This window comes from Saimiri boliviensis, chromosome 3 (genome assembly GCF_048565385.1).
Source record: "Saimiri boliviensis isolate mSaiBol1 chromosome 3, mSaiBol1.pri, whole genome shotgun sequence".
In the NCBI taxonomy this organism is placed as follows: Eukaryota; Metazoa; Chordata; class Mammalia; order Primates; family Cebidae; genus Saimiri; species Saimiri boliviensis.
Window position 1 is genome coordinate 169056053 of NC_133451.1, and position 23420 is coordinate 169079472.

The following is a 23420-nucleotide window of genomic DNA, read 5'->3' on the forward strand; positions in this document are numbered from 1 at the left end:
CCGGGCTGCGCAGAGAAAATACGGTTCTGATTTAGCCACGACGTTCAAGTGTTCGACCTGTCGGGGGAGGGGAAAGGAAAGACGAGAAAAAGAGAAACAAAAAACAAAAAAAAACGGAAAAAGGCAAAAAGCGAAAAGGAGGCGGTCGCTCGGCTCCTCGCTGCCCCGGCCCGGCGGCCCCGCCCCTCCCCTCCTCGCCCCGCCCCGCCCCTCCTCGCCCCGCCCCTTCCCGCTCCGCCAGCGGCTGTGCGCGTGCGCAGGCGGGAGCGCGGCGGCGGGTCCAAGCCTGGCGCCGGGGGCGCGCGGCCGGGAGAGGGTTTGACGTGGCAGTTCACAGCCCAGCTGCAACTCCGAGCGTGAGACCGGGCTGCGGGGACGCCGGCCGGGGAAGAGGCGCGGCGAGGGGAACGGCCGCAGCGTGAGCCGGGTCGCCGGCACTCGGCGCAGAGCCGCCAGCGCTCGGAAGCCTGCGGGGCGCGGGAGTGGGAGCAGGTAGAGCCTGGCGCCCGCCGACGCGCTCAGGCGGGACGGCCCCTGCCCAGGCACGGCGGAGCGGGGCGCGGCGCCCGGCCCGGGGACGCGGCGGGAGGCCGGGTGTTCACCTGAGGCTGGGGCGGCGGGAGGACACCTCATTCTTTGTTCCTTCGGCCTTTCAATGCAGTTTAATAGTGGGGCGGACGGGATGGGGGAGAAGGAGGTGGGCGTGGGCATGTTTTACCCGCCCCCACCTTTTGCCTTGGGATGCTGGAACCGCCTGGTTAGGGTCCTCAGTGGCCACCATTCCAGTGTCATTGCCAGTGGTTTTCTCGTCTCCGTATCAACTTAATTTCCTTTTTCGAAGGAAGGGACTGTTGGAAATATTCATGATAAAAATGGCAACTGTATCTTGTAGCTTCGGGACATCCGAATAGTGAAACTGATCTGGCTGTATCTGAACTTGTTCCGGGGTTGGAAGCGCACCTTGGCTAGAGTTGCTGGGTGACAGTGGGCCAGGGGGCCGTTCTGGGGTTTGGGCTCCCCAGATTTTGATCCTAGGCCTGCTCATGCCAAGTGGCCTTCTGCCATGTCGCCGCTGGAAGCTGAGTCAGGTTTCTTTGACTTGGTGCTGTGTGAGGAAGTTTGACGTGGCAAACTGGGTTGCGTGAGGAAGCCGATTCCTCTCAGGACCAGTTTAGAGGGACCTGGCTGCTTCCTATTCTTTGCAGTGACCGTCTTTGCCTCTCTTTTCTGTCACTCAGCAACAGGCTGCTACTTAGGTGGGTGGGTTCGTGCCGACTTCCTAAATGCGCTTGGTTGGATGAGTCTGACCAAAGCTCAGGCTGCCACGTCTCTCTCTGCTAAGTGGGAGGAGGGAAAAAGAGTTGTCAAGAACCAAGTGGACCAGAAGGCCTTTGCCTGCCTCTGCCCTCTTTTTCAGTTCTCCCCTTCCCAGGAGAAGGAAGTGATATCATAATGTTTTTGCATGATTGCTTTAATTTTGGAAACGTATAGTTTAATATGGAAATAAAATCAAATCACAGATTTTAAATTTGAAATGTCATTTCTTGAATATAGACGGATTCTAAGTCTTAGCAGGTATCACTGATCTGTTATCTTAAATTGCAGCAGATAAAAGAACAAAAGGAAAAATATGCCTATATAGGACAAATAAACTGGAGAGGAATTGTAGAATTAGTGGAAATCTGGAAAGGCTCCTAAAGGCTTCATTTTCTAAAAGAAAGAACTGAGGCTCAGAGAGGTTCTTCAGCTCATTCTATGTCACACAGTTAAGTATGACAGATATAGAATGAAAACATACCTCTCTTGCCAGGATTCAGAGCATTTTCTATCTTACTTTATTTTCTTAAAAATGTCCTATGAAATAGCTCTTATTTTGTGAAAACCAGGAAAAATGGAAAATTTAAAGCAAATTTGGGTTCTGAGTAGAATCAAGATGAAAATAAAAGGATCAAGATGAGTCTGTTATATTTGTGATGTGTGTGCCTACACATTTACAGAATTACACTTTTTTCCCTTAGTCCCTTAAATATAGGTGCCTGTGTTCTTAGAGATGTGATATCATTTAAATTAGAAAAAAAAAAAAATGATGTCGCCTTTGAAAAACCACCGAAAACACTCAAGTGGTTATAGTGACTACCTGGCTTGTTCAAATTATGACTCATAAAATAGGCCCATTATCAACTTTATCTTTTGACATGTTTGTTGGACTGTGATTTTTCTTTGTCCTGATGACCAGATTAAAATGACTAATTAGAGGAGCACTAAAAAGAGGTAAGTCATAAAAGGTCTGATTGCAGACTGCTGGCAGTTATGGTGGTCAGTCAATTGAATGGCATGGTGTGCTTTCTGCTGAAATGTGACCATGGAAACCAAAGCACAGAATTGTAGGAACACTTAGGAAAGACTATCTGAAATGCTTCAGGCTTCCAATAAAAAAGTGTTTGACAGTTGTGATTCAGGTCTCATGCTTGAGAATTTGCCCAGAATTATTGAAGTGATTTACTGAGTTTCAGAGAGGTATGATTAGGCCCTTTTAAGGGGATAATGATATATATTCTATTGTATAATACAAAGGTTTCTCGTGTACCTGATAATTGTACTTTTCCTCAAACAATCATAAACATGTATTAACATTGTTTATATTTTTAATAGCATTAAGTGACTAAAACTCTCTTGGTAACATGTTTTTTGTTTCTCTGTTGCAGAGTTCTTTTGTAGGATTATCCTTTGGAATGATATTTTCATAATGAGTCAACAAGGGTATGTGGCTACACCCCCATATTCTCAGCCTCAGCCTGGAATAGGCCTTTCTCCACCTCATTATGGGCACTATGGGGATCCATCACACACAGCATCTCCAACAGGTAAAGTGTGTTATTTTGACTTGTAGGTGATTATTCAGTTCTCAGGCTCAGAGACATAAGATGTTCTGAAGGAGGAGATTTGAATGCACTGAATGATCATTATATAATGAAATGGCTTAGATTACAGGATCATTTGGAAAAGGCTCTCATAGCAGAGCTCTACATCACTAGTTTGGTTATTGCATGGAATACAACTTTGTTTTTATAATATAGACTAAAACACTTCTTGTTTTATTTTTACTGTGAGACTTGTTCTTGCTGTTAATTAGTGATGTAAGGCTATTGCAACATTGAATACAAAATGAATTAAATTTATAAATGATTTAAATTTATGTATTCTTAGCTAGGATTGGTCCTAGATAAATTTGTACATCAGTTATATGTGAGGATAATTCTTTGTACAAATGGACCATGTGTAAATCAATGAGTAGCTCTCAGGGCTCATTGGAACTAACTCAGATATCTGGGATCCAGGCTGTGCTAGGTAGCATGTATATAGTGCAGAGTCAGTAAGGGGTGAGGACTCCCTGTGGTGGGGCTTGATGTTAGCAGGCACCCACAGTATTCTGCAGAAGATGCTCTGAGTTTGTGAATTTTCTGTGGAAAGTCGCTGTTATGATTTATTCTTCCCTAAATTTTAAAGATGTCCAGATGAAGCATCCCTCTTCTTGTTCAGGACAGTCCTTTCCAGAACATTTATAATCTTGCCTTTCTGGATCCTGTAGAAACCATTAACCCCTCCAGTTTCTATCTGGTGGTTCATTCCTCCTCAGCATGTATTTATAATGATAATTATAAATTATTCTATTTTGGGTGCTTAGGATGTATTGAAATCTGGTCCTAAAAGCTTTTTTTGTATCATCTTAATTAACACTCATACAATGCTATGCAGTAAGGTATTTTTGCTGCTAGGGAAGTTGAATGTCTGGTATCATGGTGTCATGTGACTTGTCTAAGGTCACAGATAACAAGTACTAGTGCCAGGATTCATACCCAGATCTCTCAAGAAGGCAAAAAACAAACTGCATTCACACCTAAGTATAGCACTCATTATTATTCAACCTTCTCTTTTCACAGGCATCTTCTTGAGAAAGTACTCACTATGCTCGGCGATCTCCACCTTTGCCTCTCCTTCCCTGCATAGTTTACTCTCCATAGCTTGCCACCCCATCCACACTTCCACTTCTCTTACCAAGACTATCAGTGTCTTAATTCTCAATGCAGACCTGGTGCCGTCTGTCCTCTTTTGTATTTGACACTGTTTACTGCTCTCATTTTTACACAACTCTTTGCTCCTTTGGTTTCAATGACACTATCCTTTCGTTGTTGCTTTTGACAGGGAGTCTCTCTCTGTGCCCAGGCTGGGGTGCAGTGGTGCAATCTCAGCTCACTGCAACCTCCGCCTCCCGGGTTCTAGTGATTCTCCTGCCTCAGACTCCTGAATAACTGGGATTGCAGGTGCCCACCACCACACCTGGGTAATTTTTCTATTTTAAGTAGAGACGAGGTTTCACCAAGTTGGCCAGGCCATTCTTGAACTCCTGACCTCAAGTGATCCACTCGCCTCTGCCTACGCCTACGCCTCCACCTCCCAAACTGCTGGAATCACAGGCATGAGCCATTGTGCTCATTTTTTTTTTTTTTTTTTTTTTTTTTTGGCTGCTTTCTGGACATCTCTTTTGAAGTTTTTCTACATGACCTTTAATTGTTGCTATTTCTCCCTTCGTGTTCCATCTTCACCACTGTTCTTCCACTCTGTAGATTTTTCCCTAAGCTGGATCATTCCCAGAAAGTGCTTGTCTCTTGGATCTATTTCTGCAGCCCAGATGTCTCTCCTAAGCTCTAGGCCAAGGGTATCCAGCCTTTTGGCTTTCCTGGGCCATATTGGGAGAATAATTGTCATGGGCCACACATAAAATACACTAACAATAGCTGATGAGAAAAAAAAAAGTCCAAAAAAATCTCATGTTTTAAGAAAGTTTACATATTTGTGTTGGGCCACATTCAAAGCTGTCCTGGGCCACATTCAAAGCTGTCCTGGGCCACATGTGGACCGTGGGTTAGAAGAGCTTGCTCTAGACCCATATTTCCAGTTGTCCACCTTTGTTAAGGCATATCACAATCACCATGCCCAAAACAATTCCATATTCATCATGGAAGCCCATGTTTTCAGGCATTTCAAATCTCACTCATTAGCATCATTTGTTTGGTGATCCACACCAGAAACTTAAACCAAAAAAGAAAAAAGAAGAAAAAAAAAAAAGAAAACAACAACAACAAAAACTTGGTGAGGTATAGTGGCTCACACCTGTAATCCCGGCACTTTGGGAGGCCAAGACAGGTGGATCACTTGAGGCCCAGAGTTTGAGACCAGTCTGGCCAACATGGTGAAACCCAGTCTCTACTAAAAAGATTTAAAAATTAAAAAAAAAAAAAATTAGCTAGTGTGGTGGCTTCCACCTGTAATCTCAGGTACTTGGGAGGCTGAGGCAGGTATGAGAATCACTTAAACCAGGAAGATGGATGTTGCAGTGAGCCAAGAGCATGCCACTGCACTCTAGCCAGCCTGGGGAACACAGTGAGACTCTCTCAAACAAACAAGCAAAAAACCTCTCCCTCTTTTTTACCTCCTCCAATGCAGTTGGTCACCCAGATCTTTTTGGGGTGATTGTAAACAGCTTTCCTCCCTGCTTTCTCCTTTCCATTCTCCTATCACTCCTTTTGTTCAGTCCATCCATCTCTCACCTGGATTACTAAGATGATCTCTCCAATACTGCCTTTTTCCAAACCATCACTTCCGAGCCAGAGGGATTTTTTATAGCATGCAAATCTAATTTGAATTCTCCTTTTGTGTTCTCCTAATACTTTTGCAGGCCTCTATACTATTTACCATATTGTGTTATAATAGACGTACCTATAATAGATGTTCCTGGAGCACAGAAAGCACTCATGACTGTTTAAAATTAAATTTTTTAATTGACAAATAAAAAATTATATCTACATATATATTATCATGTATAACATGTTTTGAAATATGTATACACCGTAGAGTGGTTAAATTGAGCTAATTATAAATGTTTACTCAGTGAGTGAAGTGAATGACAAGCTGTAGCACTCATTAGCAAAACACTCTGGCATTTACCAGTAATTTAATCAAATATTTGCAAATATTTGATTTGATTAAATATTTACCAATGTTTAATTTATTTATTTGAGACAGAGTTTTGCTCTGTGGCCTAGCTTCCAAGTAGCTGGTAGAGATGGAGTCTCCCTAGGTTTCCCAGGCTGGTCTTGAACTCCTCAGGTCAAGTGATCCTCTCCCCTTGGCTTCGAAAAGTGCTGGGATTATAGGCGTTAGCCTTGGCACCTGGCCTTACCAGTGTTTTAAAAGCTGTCTTTGTTGTATTTAATTTTTCATGCTTTAATTTAAACTGCTTTCTCCTTATTTAATGGATGTTAAATATCAGATGAATAATCAGGCTGTTATACTCTCTGCAAATTTACCTTTCTGTGCATATTAAGGTGTTCTGGTGATTAATTATTTAAGGCTTTCTCTAAATTACCCCAGCTCTTACTTCTCTGATTATATTCTGCTGAATAACCTTAGATACCTTCATCTTCAGTCTTCATGTGTCTTCTTGGCTAGCCTTTTAGCGACTCTCTTATTGGTCTTCTGACAGACACAAGCAACCTCGTTGTAGTTTTTTGAAGTATCTATTCCACTGTAGTTCTGGCCAGTTCAAACTCTTGCTTTGTGTTGCTTACATTATCATATCTCCATTTATGCCTATTCATGGTGTTTTTGTAAAGCTAGTGCTGTATACTAACACTTATTTTTAAAGAGGCAGTGTCTTGCCCTGTTGCTCAGGTTAGATTGTGGTGAAGCGATTATAGCTCACTGCAGCCTTGACCTCCTGGGCTCAAATTATCCTCCTGCCCCAGCTTCCCAAGTGGCTGTGAGTATAGGTGTGCCCCACCATGCCTAGCTAATTTTAAAAATTTTTTGTAGAGATGAGGTCTCACTATGTTGCCCAGGGTTGTCTTGATCTCCTGGCCTTAAGCCATTCTCCTGCCTTGGCCTCCCCAAATGCTGAAATTGCAGTTGTGAGCCACTGCACCCAACCACAAATTTTAACCTATTTATTTAGTGAACAAAATACTTCTGGTAATATGGCATTGAATAAAATAAGCCTAATCTCAGTCCTCATAGTGTTTACTTAGCTAGTGAAAAACGCATGAAATAAATTAACAATGACAATTTTGGGCAGAAATACTATCGTAAAGGAAGTAGAGGGTGGTATGGAAGCATGAGTCAGGGTCACCTAAACAAGACTTAGGGTGAAAGGGCTCCTTCCCTGAGGGAATGCCCTGAAACATGAATGAGAATTGGCCAGGTCAGGAATCAGTTTGTTGGGATTAGAAGGCGGTACTTTTCAGGACCTGCAAGACATTTGGCATGGCTGGGGTATGGCATGGGAACGGTAAGAGATGCCACTGGCAGGGGAATGTGGGACCATTTTAAGGAACTTAGACTTTATTGTAAGGGCAGTAGAGTAGCACTTAAGTTATTTAATCTGGGAAGGGTCACAATGCAATGTATGTTTGTTTTAGAAAGCTACACAGCACATCCACTGGATGCCAGTCGTATGTCCTCCCACCTGGGAGTTGTGGCAACCAAACATGTCCCAGACATTGCCAAATGTCCTTTTAGGGACAAAATCACCTTTGTTTGAGGACGCTGGTCTGGAGACTGAGAGTCAAGAAGTATTCTAGGACAGGGGTAGTGGGGTAGTGATAGGGCTCCTAACAGCTTATGTAGGTGCACCACCCAGCATGGTGCTTCAGGAACCATAGCCATTACAATACTACCGATATAATATGGAGCTTATCTTTGTTTATTTTAGATAAACATTTTCCCCCCAACAAATGGCTTGTAATTTTGGTTTTAGTTTGTCAGGTCCAGAACCAAATTCAAAACATGCTTTTCTGTGATGTGGTTTTGGTCAGTGTTCCTTTGTTGTTAACTATCCCCTCTAGTGGAAAGGGATTTGTTAAAAGGTATTAGGAAGCAAACAAAACATCAGAAAAAGGCAGAGAACCAGACTTAGGAGTATGTGGTCCATGAAGATAACAGTCCCATGCAGGACCATTCCACTAGAAGTCACCACCTTTCTCTCCCAGAAGAACTGTCTCTGCCACCAGGCTTGCCAGAGCCTCCCAGAGGTGTGCTGCTTTGCTTAATTTAGAGCACATGGCAAAACAAATTGTAAGGCAATCTTCACTTTTCCACCTCAAAACTATATATTAATATTAATAGAAAGACAAGTCAGAAAGGGATTGGAATTGTTGAGTTAACTGGTCTATAGGATCTGCCACCCTGTTAGGGACCAATTTGTTATCTTAGATTTTTTTTGGTGAGGCGTGTCTAAGTACAGTTAGTTCGTTGTCACTGCACAGTGTGCCTTTTCTGTTAAAATTCTCATACTGTTCTATAAAGAACCTGATTCTCTTTGTGTTTGAGTACTTTTGAAAATGCCAATAACGTGGCTGGGGGAAGACCATGACTTTGCAGATATCAATGATACTGACTTCCCTTTGCCCTGAGGGTGGAGTGCAAGTGTCATACAGGACTTTGAAGTCTCACCCCAGCCAACCTGGATGGCCTCCACTCTGGCTACTTTCCCCTCCCAGCCTCTCCAGACCAAGCCCTTTCCCTGTCCTGATTGTGCCATCCTCTCTCATGTCTTTGCTCAAGCTTTGCCTTCTAACTGGAATCCCTTATCTTGTCTTCTATACTAAGAAAGCTTCTGCTTGTCCTTGAAGATTCAGCTCAAGCAGTCCTTCTTCTTTGAACCCTTCTGGATTCCCCCAGGAAGAGTTGAGTAGTCTCTCTGCGTATTCTAACAGTCATCACAAAACATTGTCATTATTTGTTTACATGGTTGTCTCTTATCTCTGCCTCAAAATCACCTTAAATGTATGTTGAATAATAATGAGAATGATTTAAGAATGCCACAGAATGATTTGAATCATTACTGTAGAGTTGATTCCCATATAAAAAAGAGAGTATAGTAAGACTGATGTATAACGTTCTGCTTGCACATATTATAGCTGTTTTTTAAAAAATTCTCTAGACAGGTTTACAGGGGTTGTTCATGAAAATTGCTATTATTCTACTTATTTTCTAAAAAATGGAGACCATTTTGGGGGAGAGCTGTGAGGCAAATTTAAAAAAAGGAAAAAAACAAAAAGACTATGTTGATTTCTTATAGTATATGTAATTATTTAAATTGAAAATATATTAATGCTACTGTTGTGAATTGCCTACTTTTGTCCAAAATAATGTTTTTAAGATGAAAATACAAATGTGCTTGTAATTATGGTGCATATGCTGTAGTAGAATAAAAATGCTTGCAAAAGGAGAGCAAGGGCTGTGGCCAGGAGAGACGAATCAACTGTTCTGAATACTGTCATATCCATTGCTTTATTTAATTCTCAAAACAATCCTTGGAGCTAGGGGATATTATTACCATGACATGGGATGACAAGCTGAGACTCTGAAAAACAGAGTATCTTGTCAGAGTCACAAATTCAAACCTGTCTGTAACTGCAGGTCTCATGTTTTTCTAACTTTGCTGGGTTTGGGGTTTAGAACTTTGTATTAAAATGTGATGTTAGAACAATATTTATTGAAATGGTAGTATATAAATGTGCTAGGCAAAACTATGTAGAATTAATATAAAAATGTCCTTAGTTAAAGGAATCCTATTTTAAGAGAAGAAACCTTGTAAAAGTTTCAATATTATTCATGAAGATTGGTACTTCTAGATACTTGTCGTTTTAGATTACCCAAACATCTGAAAGCATTCTCTCGAAAGCAGTCATGGTGACAATATAAGAAACTCCTCCTGGGTGACTGCAGGTCGTCGGCCAGTTCCTTTCTATCTGAGGGAATAAACTTTAAAGAGGAATGTAACAAAAGAAAGGAAATATTAGTGTGAAATACCATGATGAAGCCAAAGGGAGGAGTGCACAGCAGGCAGCTAGGTGGTCATCGATGACCTTGCCAGAGAGCAGGGTACCATCAAAAGTACATTGAATGAGTGAAAACAGTCAAGTAGAGAGAGCAGATAGAAGAATTGAAGTTTTTCTCTTTTTTTCTTTTCTCTTTTCTTCTTTCTAGAAGCTAGAAGAGGTCTCAGGTAATCTAGTCTAAGCCTTTCATTTTTCAAGGAGAAAACTGAGGTCCTTAAACATAAGCTTCTTGCCCAGGGTCATACAACTAAGTAACTATGTGAGGCCTTGAACTACTCTAACCCAAGCCCAGTGATTTTTCTCCTCTATTGCAATTTCTCAAGAAGAAAAGAAAAATGTCTGAAGACAGTTCCAAAGAGAAGTCTTTAAGGTCTCTATTTGAGAAGAGCTGCTAATAAGTGAAAACACCGTCATTCCCAGAAGCATCCATTAATTGCATGTAGACCCATATTTTGTCTGAGCAAGCATGATAAGTCTGACTCAGAGTGAGCAGTCCCTCAGCTGTTTATCATCCAGCCATTTAGGATCCTGGAAAAATTATTAAGCTCTGAAGGATATGCTCAGGATTTTAAGAAAAATAGACCCTACCCCCATCTGCTTTTGTTGTGCTCTAACTCAAAGGCATTTCTAGTGGTCTGTCCCATGCTACCATATAGTTACAGTTAGAATGCTGTACCATGACCCTTCCCGCTTTTTTCAGATTTATTTTCTGATATCTAACTGCCATTTTTCATTACATGTTCAAGTATTCTTTGTGTGATAATGTGCTTTATCAAGGTCCCTCTGTTATATGCAAAGTTATTTTTTCTGTTTTGGTTTCTGTTTAGTGATAAAGTGATTTCCTTCTTTTCTGCTCTTTCATCATTTTGATAGTCAGATACTCATGCCAGAGCCTGGTATTGACAGGTCTGTAGGTGACGGTTAAGCTTGAAAGAGATTTTGCTCTAATCCATTTGTTTCCCTCCTCCTCCACCTAGTTTGCATTTTCAACCTAATGCCTTTGCCTCATCTCTCTTTGTACTTTAATACACTTCTAAATTCATGCCCCTCTGTTGCAGGTATGACAAAGCCAGCAGGGCCTTTGGGGGCCACTGCCACTGGAGCGATATTGCCTCCAGGTCCTCCACCTCCTGGACCCCATCAGTTTGGCCAGAATGGAGCTCATGCCGCTGGTCACCCTCCGCAAAGGTGAGCTAGGTAGATTCCAACCTTTGTCTGTATATTCTCCCACAATGATTTCAGAAATACCTTCAAGGTTGTATGTTTATTGGTTGAAAGTTTGACCTTTTGATAATGTCTACATCCCTGAAAGAATATACTAGATAATTGCCCTAGGAAACAAAGCCTTAAGAAAAGTTGTGGCCTGGCACAGTGGTTCACACCTATAATCCCAGCACTTTGAGAGGTAGAGTTGGGTAGATAGCTTGAGACCAGCCTAGGCAACATAGTGAGACCACGTCTCTACAAAAATAGAAAAAATTAGCTGTCCTGGTGGTGCACGCTTGTAGTCCTAGCTACTGGAGAGGCTGAGGTGAGAGGATGTTATAAGCCCAGGAAGTCAAGGCTGCAGTGAGCTATGATTGTGCCATTGCACTCCAGCCTGGGCAACAGAGTAAGACCCTGTCTCAAAAAGATAAGAAAAGTTATGGAGAAAAAAATAATATTAGGCATTTTAAAGCATATCAAAAATTACTTGTGTTAATACCATACATTTTAGTTCTGAGTTATAGTCAGTTTATTTTAGAATTTTATATTAATTTCTAATTCCTTTAGATGTCCTGGACTATATTCTTGAATAAAATTTTAAATCATTCTATTTTCTTGAATCCTTCGCAAAAGTGAGCTCAGTGCCAATGGGCGCTTAATAAATATTTTAAAATTAAATCGGATTGTCGCCAATGGTAAAGTCTACGAGTTCGATGTGGAAGGCACACAGATGCCAGTGGGGATTCTCAAAAGGCAGAGCTATAGTAAAAACAACACAGGAAACAAATCTTGTGTTTGTGTTTATAATCAATTGAGGAAGGGAAAAGTTGGAAGCAGGCCTGGATATTTCAAGCTGTATGAAATATTTAGAGCCTGCAGCCCACTAGGGACCAGTCCCTGGGAAAGAAGCAAGTATCACACCTTCCCTGTTAGAAATCCCATTATTGTTTGTCCTGTGAGGTGTAGCTGCTGAGAACCAGTGCCAAACCAGTGCCAAGCCGCAGGCAGTGTTTGTTTTGGAGTTTTTCCAAGGATTACCCGCAGGCTTCATTTCTCATGTTCCTTCCCAGGTAGCTAGGTTTGGAGGCGGGTGGGCAGTAACCCCTAGTTATGACTCTAGACCCTGCTAATGGTAAAGCCTTTTAGTCTTGGCCTTTCACAAAGCCTGTAGTCCATAATAGGAAAACTCCCTCTGGGATTTTTTGTCTTCAGGTTAATTCACCTATAAGGCCTTTGTGAGTTTGGCACTTGCTGGCTCTTGTTCGTCATGATAACATTTGCCAGTTGAAATGGTAGCTCTGGGATGCAGAGGGTAGGTCATGCAAGAAACAGGGGATGGGTTAGGTTTGGTTTGAGTGTGACTGTTGTTTAAGCTTGGAGCAAGAAGTCAAAGGGCCTTACTCAGGACCTGACCCTACTGCCTTGAGTCTCAAAAGAGTAATAAAAAGGCAAGATAGGAAGAGGAAAAAGATGGAGAACCAAGATGCCTCCTCTGGTTCAAGCAGTTTACTAACTGTGGACACTGGTGCAGTTTCTTGGCCATGTCCATTCTCATTTTCCTCACTTGTAAAATGAGAATATAGAATTCTCAGTCCAGAAGTAAAGGGAAGAAAACCTGGAAAAATTCATTGTTGCCAGGTGTGGTGACTCACAGGCTCATTTGTAAAATGAGAATATAGAATTCTCAGTCCAGAAGTAAAGGGGAGAAGACCTGGAAAAATTCATTGTTGCCAGGTGTGGTGACTCACAGGCTCATTTGTAAAATGAGAATATAGAATTCTCAGCCCAGAAGTAAAGGAGAGAAGACCTGGACAAATTCATTGTTGCTGGGTGTGGTGGCTCATGTCTGTAACCCCAGCACTTTGGGAGGCTGATGTGAGAGGATTGCTTGAGCCCAGGAGTTTGAGACCAGCCTAGGCAACTTCATGAGACTCCATCTCTACAAAAAAATTCAAAAATTAGCCAAGCATGGTAGCATGCACCTGCAGTACCAGCTACTTGAGAGGCTGAGGTAGGAAGATTGCTTGACCCCAGAGAGACCCTGTCTCAAGGCAAAAAAAAAAAAAGAAAAAAAGAAAGAAATACAAAGATTGAACAGCTGGTTTCAAGTTTAGAAAAATGTTTTGGTCACTGGTATTAGCCTGGAATTGATTGATCTTTCTGGTTTATAGCCATTTATTTCACTTGATCAGGTTGCTTAGGAATACGTAAACCATGGACTTTGCCATCAAACAGGCCCTAACTTTGTGATTGTGAGCTCAGAACAGGGTCTGGCCCAATGAAGGGCAGAGGACTCTAGGGTCAGGACACATTTGCTAATGTTGGCCCAACAGTTACTAGCTAGATAATTACCTAACCTCTCTGTGCCTTGGTTTGCTCATGACAGTTGTAACAACAATATATGTGGTTGTGAGGATTTTAATGATTAATGCATGCAGAGTACCTTACACAGTGCACAGTGCCCATGGACTCAACATTTTAACAGTTGTCAATATCATTTCCATTGGATCTGAAAAGTCCACTGTTTATAGCTTGTCTGTCGCTAGAACTCAATTCTAATTACTTAGGACAGCTCAAGAATCTTATGACAGCTTTTAAGAATCTGCTTTTATGGTGATTCCTAGGGAAGTACTGACAGATTTTTCTCCCTCTCTTCTACTATTCACTTGCTACAACTTGCATACTGGATTGAAGTAGAATTAGGGTTAAAAACTGAAAAACTCAGGGAAAATTATAATATTTCAGGCTAAGCCTTCCTGGTTACCATGCTACCTTGCCCTCATGGGACATGCTTCTGTGAATGTAGTGCAATGCAAGGGTAAAGTGCACCATGATTGTGCAGGTGAATCACACCAGTCTGATGATGGCAGAGGCCATCAAAGAGCAAAATTGGCATATGACTTTTCTTTGTGGATTCTAGCATTTCATCTGTGTCATTTGTACTTAGCATATCAATAAAAGAAATATTTTAATTTTACTATATCTAAATTATCAAATAAAACCCGAAATATAAATGAGTTACTATGTTGATTTGAATTTAACATGTAAAATTTTTATTTTAAAAATACTGCTTTTTTAAAGATAATGTTTTATAAAATTTAAAAAGCATACCAAGTTATTTGTTGTTTTGATTTGACTGAGGAAGAATAAATGTCTTAAACTTTCAAGCAGTACTAAAGTTATGTATATAGAGTTACTACTGGGTAGGATATTAAATAAAATCTGCAACCTAAAAATCAATTTTTTTAATTATAAGGAAAAATTTAATCAATCAATTTTAAGTGATGTATTCTGATGAAGAAATAGTGAATTAGAGGGAACAGGGGACCCATCTTCCCAAATTGAAGCTAATATGTGTGAGTCTACTAAGAAATTGGTTTTAACAAAAGTTGAAGCAAGAAACAATACAAATAAGAGAAGTAGTTGTTTTTTTCTTCAGTTTTATTTAATGTACAAAATGATGCTAGAATTTGGTGGAACTTTTATTTTTTCTATCTGTGGGGTAGGTATTCAAAATTCAGATTTTGTTTCAATCAAATCTTTAAAAATTTGTCATCTTATCTCCACATAAAAACTTCAGCATACATCTCATTTCTTGAGCAGTTTGTTGCAAACTTGAAAATAGGGAGTGTTTGAAGTTGAACAGGGCACAGAAAACTGAGCCAACTCTACAGAGGATTAGGATTAAATCGAGGCTAAATTTTCATGTTTTGTTAATCATCTGGTGGTAATTCTTCATAGACTTCTTTCTGATGGTGAATCTGCCCTTCTCTGACATTCACTGAAACAGTAAATTAAAATATATAATTGACATTCAATCAAACTGTAAATTAAAATATATAATTGAATGTTTTTCAGTCCAGAGCCATGTTAAATAAAGGCAGTCAACATGAGAAGTATTTATTTAACTCTGTATGGTTCTTAATTTTAACTACATTATATTTATAGCAAAAAAAAAAAAAAAGAAAGAAAAAGAGGATCTTTCCTTTTCACTGCTCATTTTTAGAATCTGAAAGCTGAGAGCTACAGAGATTAAGTGGCTTACCTATAGGCATACACTATTTCTACACGAGGACAGGAGGACCCAGCTTTGTACGACATGCTATGTGACTTTGTACAAAGTAATAAAATTGAATGTTAAACTAATTTGTGTGTTTAAGATGTTCTTTCATCTCTTTTTTCTCATTTATGTGAGAGTTTTTGTTAGCCATTTAATACTATTTTATTTTTAAATTGGTAATAATTGTGTTTAGAAACCAAATCTAGTTAGGACTCACGATATTTAAGTTGGTCAGAAACAAATAATTTATTTGTGAATTTCTGAAACCTAATCCCCAGGGTATATATTAGGCACTGAATGATAAGTAGGCACTTATGGGTTGAAAGTAGTGGCTGATGGTTATATGGTCTCTCATTCTCTAGTTCAAATCCTTAACCTTTGTTACGTTTGAGGCTGCGAGCGCAGTGGCTCAAGCCTGTAATCCCAGCACTTTGGGAGGCCGAGGTGGGTGGATCACGAGGTCAACAGATCGAGACCATCCTGGTCAATGTGGTGAAACCCTGTCTCTACTAAAAATACAAAAAATTAGCTGGGCATGGTAATCCCCATTAGCGTGTGCCTGTAATCCCAGCTACTCAGGAGGCTGAGGAAGGAGAATTGCCTGAACCCAGGAGGCGGAGGTTGCGGTGAGCCGAGATCGCGCCATTGCACTCCAGCCTGGGTAACAAGAGTGAAACGCCGTCTCAAAAAAAAAAAAAAATACTTGAAGCTGCTTGTGTATAACTCCTGTTTAAAATATATTTTGTCCTACCTGTATTTTCTGTGTTGTTAAAAAAAAAAAGATTCACAGAATTGCATATTTTAAAAATATTAACATTCATGAAAAAAAAAGTTGTACTCACTGAAGACCTGGAAAAATGCTGGTCCTGGTGTTGTCACAAATAAATTGTAGGACTTCAGGCAAGCAGCGGCCTCCCTCAGGCCGTGCTTCTAACCTCTCAATGGCAGTAGGAGGCAGAAGGCAAGACATGGACCATAGGAAAATAGTTTCTGGTTTACAGTTAGAGAAATTGAAATCAGAGTATACCATTTGGGAAAATTTAATTTTATTTAAAATTTGAAATTTATAAGAATTTATAATGTGACTCTCAGGCAGGCTTTAATCTCATTTGGCAGACTAACCATACTAGTTCCAGATAGTGGTCATTGTTTAATGCAGAACAAGAAAAAATAAACATCTAACAAGTTCAAGCTAGATCAAAGGTAAAGCATGACATAACTTTTAGATTTTTCTTTTTCTTTAAGACAGGGTCTGGCTCTGTTGCCCAGGCTAGAGTGCAGTGGCACGGTCTCGGCTCACTGTAGCCTTGACCTACTGGGCTCAAGTGATCCTCTCACCTCAACCACCCAAATAGTGCCACCACTCCTGGCTAATTATTTATTTATTTTTTTATTCTGTAGAGACAGGATCTCACTATGTTGCCCAGGCTGGTCTTGAATTCCTGGGCTCAGGTTGTCCTCCCACTTCAGCTTCCCAAAGTGCTAGAATTATAGACATGAGCCACTGCTACTGGCTATATTGTTTTCTTGATTTTCGTTCTATTGATCATTAACTTTAGTATAGATAAGGCTGTGGTGGGCTTAGTTTCCCAAATTGATTTCCAGAACTGGTTTTATGCTCACATTAGAATTTTTTTTCTTTCTTGTCATGTTCAGCATGTGAGCATAAATATAAGATGATGCTGCATGAACATATTGAGCTCACATCAAGCTTGATTAAAGATTGAGTATATAATATCGGTCATTTTCCTAGGCCCACTAGACAGGCTTATTTAGTTTTATAAGCTGTTAATATTGTTGTATGTCATTTGCTTGAGATGCTATGATATTAACATCCTGTTTTTCTCAGATTTTCAGGCCCTCCACCTGTCAACAATGTGGCATCCTCGTATGCACCATACCAATCCTCTGCGCAATCATCTTATCCAAATTCTATGTCCACTTCATCTGTCACCCAGCTGGGCAGCCAGCTCAGTGCTATGCAAATCAACAGCTATGGTAATAGTTTTATTATTAGTGTTTATTGACTGCCTTGTGTCCTGGTTATTTTTAATGGGAGGTTTTCTTCATTTTTAAAATAGACAGGACCAGGGCATACTGTATTGAAGTAGTATTTGGACATTTTAATATAAAGCGTCTATATTGTGTTTTGCTATAGTTGTTTTCTTGATCATGCTGCCACTTATTTCAAGATAATTGAAGGACCCTCAGAATACCGTCCATTCAATGATCAAACAATGAAATAAAATATGCTGACTTAACAAATAAACATTAGAACAGTGAAATTATTTTAGTAAATAAAATAAAGATAAGTTTAACCGTGTATTGTGTATGATGGGGACTCAAAATCAGAAATATAGTACTCATTGTTTCACAGTACATTTTAATTATGTGTTTAGATCATGGAAAGAATGGAAGCTCAGATGTTGTGAAGCAGAAAAGAAAAGAACAGGAGAGGAAAGAGTCACAGTATTGAGATTTACATCAATAAAAATGCTGTATATCCAGAAGTCATGGAAATATCCAGTGTAATGACAGCACAGTCAGCCATTTATCTAGATGAAGAATGTTTCCATGTTACTTAAAATTAGTTTTTTGAAGTATCATTAAAACCCCTCAGAGTATTTTCTGTCTTTTACCAATTTTAAAATGGAAAAGTCTCCAAAGAAGCAACTCAATTTCCCATGATCAGAGAAAGGAAGACAATCTGGTTTTACAGCGGTTTCCAGTATGATTAGAGAGCATGTTATTGACCCTTCCCTCCTCTCTGGTTATTTCAACCTAATTCTGAAATTTGTTTGGTCAAGTCACACACAGGATGCAAATAATTTATTGAATGTATAATTTACCTGAGTAATGCTTATTATGTAATGAAATTTTTATATAATTTTCTGGATTTTGTACCAGATACAGATGCTTTAATTATTTCATATATTATGTAATTACACAACTGAGTTAAAATTTATTCTATGAATTCCCTCACTTAAATTACAAATATTGATTTTACCTTTTAAAAATTTTCCTGGCCAGGCCTGGTGGCTCACACCTGTAATCCCAGCACTTTGGGAGGCCAAGGAGGAAGTATTGCTAGAGCCCAGGAGTTTGAGACCAGCCTAAGCAATATCATGACATTCTTTCTTTCTCTCTCTCTCTCTCTCTCTCTCTCTCTCTCTCTCTCTCTCTGTATATATATATATAAAGGAAGAGAAAAGAACAAAAGAACTTGGTGTGGTGGTGTGCTCTTGTAGTCTCAATTACTTGGGAGGCTGAGGTGGGAGGATCACTTTGTCTAGGATGTTAAGGCTACAGTGATCCATTATCTTGCCATTGCACTTCAGCCTTAGTGACAGAGCAAGACCCTATCTTAAAAAAATAATCCCATTGTATAAACTAGCATTTGTTCTATTTTCTGAATGAAGATTTCAATTTCTGGCAAAAAACCCAAATATGGATTTTTTTTTCTTTTTTTTGGATTTTTTTTTTTTTTTTTGCATTTTAGGTTTTGGGGTACACGTGAAGAACATGCAAGATTGTTGCATAGGTACACACATGGCAGTGTGGTTTGCTGCCTTCCTCCTCTTCACCTGTATCTGGCATTTCTCCCCATTCTGTCTCTCCCCAATTCCCCCCACAGCTGTCCCTCCCCTATTTCCCCCGAGCAGACCCCAATGTGTGATGCTCCCCTCCCTGTGTCCATGTGTTTTCATTGTTCAGCACCCGCCTATGAGTGAGAACATGCGGTTGTAAGGGTGTCCTCTAGCTTTATGTCAGAAAAGCAAGCATCTCTGTCATGTACTTTGCCAAAGTCAGAGAGTTGAGAAATGCGGTATTTAAGAAGGCTGGTTTTCTTTCTCACACAGGTTCAGGCATGGCTCCTCCAAGCCAGGGACCCCCTGGCCCTCTGTCAGCCACATCATTCCAGACTCCTCCACGACCTCCACAGCCGTCCATTTTGCAGCCTGGATCTCAGGTTCTTCCACCACCACCCACCACACTCAATGGTCCTGGTGCTTCACCTTTGCCTCCATCAATGTACAGGCCAGATGGGCCCGCTAGACCTCCTCCTCCAAACGCCCAGTACCAGCCCCCGCCTCTTCCAGGCCAGACCCTGGGTGCTGGTTATCCTCCACAACAGGGTAAGGCAGGCAGGGTTCAGGGGAAGGCTTTGGATTACCCAGGGAAACCCTTCACTGAAAATGAACTTTGTTCGCATGTTCCTAGGTCTCTATCACTTACTTTTAAGAAACGGTAGTTTTTGAAGAGTGTGGCAAGAGCAAAGAAATGGGGAAACCACATTCATACTTGACAGCCTGCCTTTTTAAATAAGATGAAAAATACAACATGATTGACTGAACAGTATGATAGTGTCAACAAATCTTACATGCCGGATTTGGGATGATAGTCATTTCTCTTTAAATTTTTTTCCAAGCAGCCAACTCTGGCCCCCAGATGGCAGGCGCACAGCTCTCTTACCCAGGAGGCTTCCCTGGAGGTCCTGCACAGATGGCTGGTCCACCACAGCCCCAGAAGAAGCTGGATCCTGACTCTATCCCTAGCCCAGTAAGTGCTCTTCTCACTCTCACAGTTTCACTCACAGAGGAGCATTCATTGTTCTCAGCAACTCTTCAGTTTGTTAGCATTTATCCTATTCATTACCATAGAAGTTAGGAGATACTCATCACGTAAAGGGAAAGCTTCCCTTCCTTATATGTGTGTATGGGGGAAGCCATGCTTGGGTTATGGGCATACTAAAGGTCTCCATGAAAAAGCAGCCTATATAGATTTTTTTTTTTTTTGGTGTCATATAAACTTGGCAGTGTCTATAATGTTTATATACATATTTTGGCAGTATCTTTTGCTATCTAATGAGAAATTAACAATAAGACTATATCCTATGTAAGCATGCTATTTTAGATAAAGGATCCTTTTCAATAAGAGAAACCCATAGAGACTGAAAGTATATTTTACATCTTGCACATTAAAAAATAAAATTGTTTTATGTAAAGTTAGAACTAAACTCTTCACTCAAGTGACTTCTTTGAAGGGTTACTCTTTAATAATTGTATTAGTCAGCTTTACAAGGTTATTCTGCATAGCCGACAATCCCCAACTTTGCTTACAACTGCAAAGATGCATTTGTCACTTAGTTTACACGTAGGCTGCAGCGGCCGCAGATTGGCTTCAGGCTCTGCTTCATCCTTATTCCAGAATCCAGAGTGAAGAGGCACCCACTACTGAGGACATGCTATTTTTTGGCAGAGGGAGGAAAGAAAGCTGGCCAAAACATGCAACAGCTCTTAAAGCTTCCACTCATGTGCCCTTGGCTGAAGCAAATCATAAAACAAAGCTCAATGACAGTGGGGCAGGGAAGCTGCCAATCTTGTGGCACTGGGATGTAAAATCCTTTCAGAATAATAATGAAATTGGCTACAGTTAATTTTAGGTCTTTGAATAGGTTCTATAAATATAAGCAGAAGAAGTTAGAAATAAACTAAGGAGCACGGAAAGCTACCATATTAGCTCAGTAGCTTAGCACTACTATATCTTAATACGCATGAGTGGATTCCCTGAACAGTTTTGCTAATTTGGGCTAGGCTCACCCGGTTTGGGCTGGGCTTGCTCATGCATCTGGGGTCAGCTGGAGGCTTGGCTGGGGTGTGGATGGTTTAGGATAATGTTATTAGTTTCCTGTGGCTGCTGTAACAAATTACCACAAATTAGGTGACTTGAAACAACAGAAATTTATTCTCTCACAGTTCTGGGGACCAAAAGTCCAAAATCAAAGTGTTGGTAAGTGCTATGGTTTGAATATTTGTCTTCTCCAAAATGCATGTTGAAACTTAATCTGCAGTGTGGCAGTATTGAGAGATGATTGGGTCGTGAGGGTTCTGCCCTGATGAATAGATTAATCCATTCATGTATTAGTGGGTTAATGGATTAATGGGTTATCATAGGAGTGGAACTAGTGACCTTATAATAAGAGGAAGAGAGACCTGAGCTACCAGGCTCAGCCCCCTCGCCATGTCATGCTGTCACGCTTTAGGATTCTGCAGAGCCTCCACCTGGAAGAAGGCTCTCACCAGATGTGGCCCATCAACCTGGGACTTCTTAGCCTCCAGAACTATAAGAAATAAATGTCTTTTCTTTACAAATGACTGTTCCAGATGTTCTGATATAAGCAATGAAAAGCACACTAAGCAGGGCTGTGCTGCCTCTGAAGGCTGTGGAGGAGAATCTGTTCCTAGGCTCTTTCAGCTTCTGGTGGCTTCAGGTTTTCCTTGGCTTGTGACCATATGACCCCAGTCTCTGCTTCTGTGGTCACATCGCGTCCTCCTCCTCTTTGTATCTTCTTCTCTGAGTGTTTATCTCAAAATTCCTCTGCCTCTTTCTTATACATGTGATTCCATGCAGGGCCAGGATAAGCTCCTTCTCTCAAGATCCTTAACATCATAAAATTCTTTTGCCATATGAGGTAATGAAATGAGAAAGGTTCCCTTGTGCCCCTCGAAGGGCGTGCAGTGAGAATGTGGCTGACTTCTTCAGGGCCCTGCTGCTCAAACCTCTAGGGGACCATACAGACAGGCAGGCTGTGGGGCTCTGGCTCCCATGACAGTGTCTAGGGGTGGATGTTTATAGCTCCTGAAGCCCTGGTGGACATGTGTTACAGGGTGCTCTTTTAGTTTGCCGTCTATAGGTGACTTGTGTTAACCAGCTCAATTAGACCCCTTCCTTATCACAAGGACAGAGGGATTTCTGTATCCCAGGTTTTTGCCTTGATGTACTGGAAGAATTGGATTACATGTGGGCTTGGAGAATGAGTCCAAGGTTTTATTCAGTAGAAGTAGCACTCATCAGATGGGGGAGCCAGAGAGAGATATTTTTCCCCTGGAGTCCCACCACTCAGTGGCCCAGGCTCTCCTCTGACTACCCTGACCAAACTTCACCTTGGCCCGCCCATGGATGGCCTGCCGGTGTGCTGGTGTCTGTCAGTGTGCTTCTACACTGGCATGCTCCCTCCACATCCTCTTGCTGTCCAACCACTTGTATCTTTATCCACCTATGTGCTCCCCTGCACGTCTGGCTGCCTGGGTGCCTGCATATTAGGTACTTGGGTTTTTTTTTTTTTTTTTTTTCCCAATATGTAATTAGGTACTTGGGTTTTTATAAGCCCAGGATGAGGGTGTGGTGGGCCAGTGTGGTCTTGAAAAATACAGCATTTGGGTGAAAGTAGGAGTGCCTGTCCTCACCTAGGTCCGTGCGTGTAGAGCCCTAGACAGGAAACTGCCTTTCTCCACCCAGCATTTCCCTGCCTGCCTTCCATATCAGTAATATTCACAGATTTCAGAGATTAGGACATGGACATATCTTGCTGAGGGCCACTGCCCTGCCCATCATTGTGTCATTTGTGTATCTTGTGTTTGGTATCCATCTGTTGATGGGGGATGACCAGGCCATGTTGTCAAGCAGGGTACACTGGGTTTGTTCATGGGGTGGCAGACATCCAAGAGGGAAGGTAGGAGTGCACACGGCCTTTTGAGGCTTAGGCTTGGAACTGGTACATCACTCCTTCTGCTACATTCTCTCAGCCAAAGCAAGTCACAAGACCGCCTCAGATTCAAGGAGTAAGAAAATGGACTTTGCCTCTTGATGGGAGGAGGGGCAAGGCAACGATGAAAAGAGAATTGATACAGGGAAGCATAATGTTGGCTGTTTTTGTAATCTGTCACTTTGTATTTATTTGAATTTGAAGTTGAAGATTTGTAATACTATCTACTGCTATAACGTTAGAAATTAAATTTTGACAATTCTTATTGTCTTTATTGATAATCATATTGCCAGTCATTGCTTTCATGGCTTAAAAGAGGGAGGGAGATTTATTTTAATTAATGGTTTTACTTGGTTATGGGAACGGAATAGGAAAGTTAAGACAGCAGGCTGGAGACCTAGGGAGGAGTTGTTACTGCAGCTCTAGTTTAAAGGCATCTGGAGGCAGACTTTTTCTCTTTCTCAGGGAACCTGCCTTTTTCTAAGGTTGTCAGCTGATTAGTTAAGTCCCACCCACATTATGGAAGGTAATCTGCTTTAAAGTCTGCCTGTTTAAATGTTAATTAGGTCTTAAAAATACTTTAACAGTACCTTCACAGCGCCATCTAGACTGACTGGTGTTTGTCCTAAAAATGGCTTAGCCAAGTTGACACATAAAATTAACCATCACATCCCCTTTCTCTTGCATCATCTACACCTCTTTGAAAATG

General features: G+C 41.0%; 1 protein-coding gene across 3 annotated transcripts in view; it reads left to right on the top strand.

Annotated features, from left to right (window-relative positions):
* Positions 1-286: 286 nt before the first annotated feature.
* The window catches only part of SEC24D (SEC24 homolog D, COPII coat complex component), a 115703-nt gene continuing 92569 nt past the window's right edge, over positions 287-23420 (top strand). For 2 of the 3 annotated variants that reach the window (XM_039479108.2, XM_074396962.1), the window contains exons 1-6: positions 287-492; positions 2706-2864; positions 10958-11087; positions 17015-17163; positions 19026-19301; positions 19595-19725. In XM_039479108.2, coding sequence (XP_039335042.1) covers positions 2747-2864; positions 10958-11087; positions 17015-17163; positions 19026-19301; positions 19595-19725 — 804 coding nt within the window. In that variant the 5' untranslated portion in view covers positions 287-492; positions 2706-2746. The remainder of the gene's footprint in view (positions 493-2705; positions 2865-10957; positions 11088-17014; positions 17164-19025; positions 19302-19594; positions 19726-23420) is intronic. The other variant, XM_039479109.2, reaches the window with a different exon arrangement.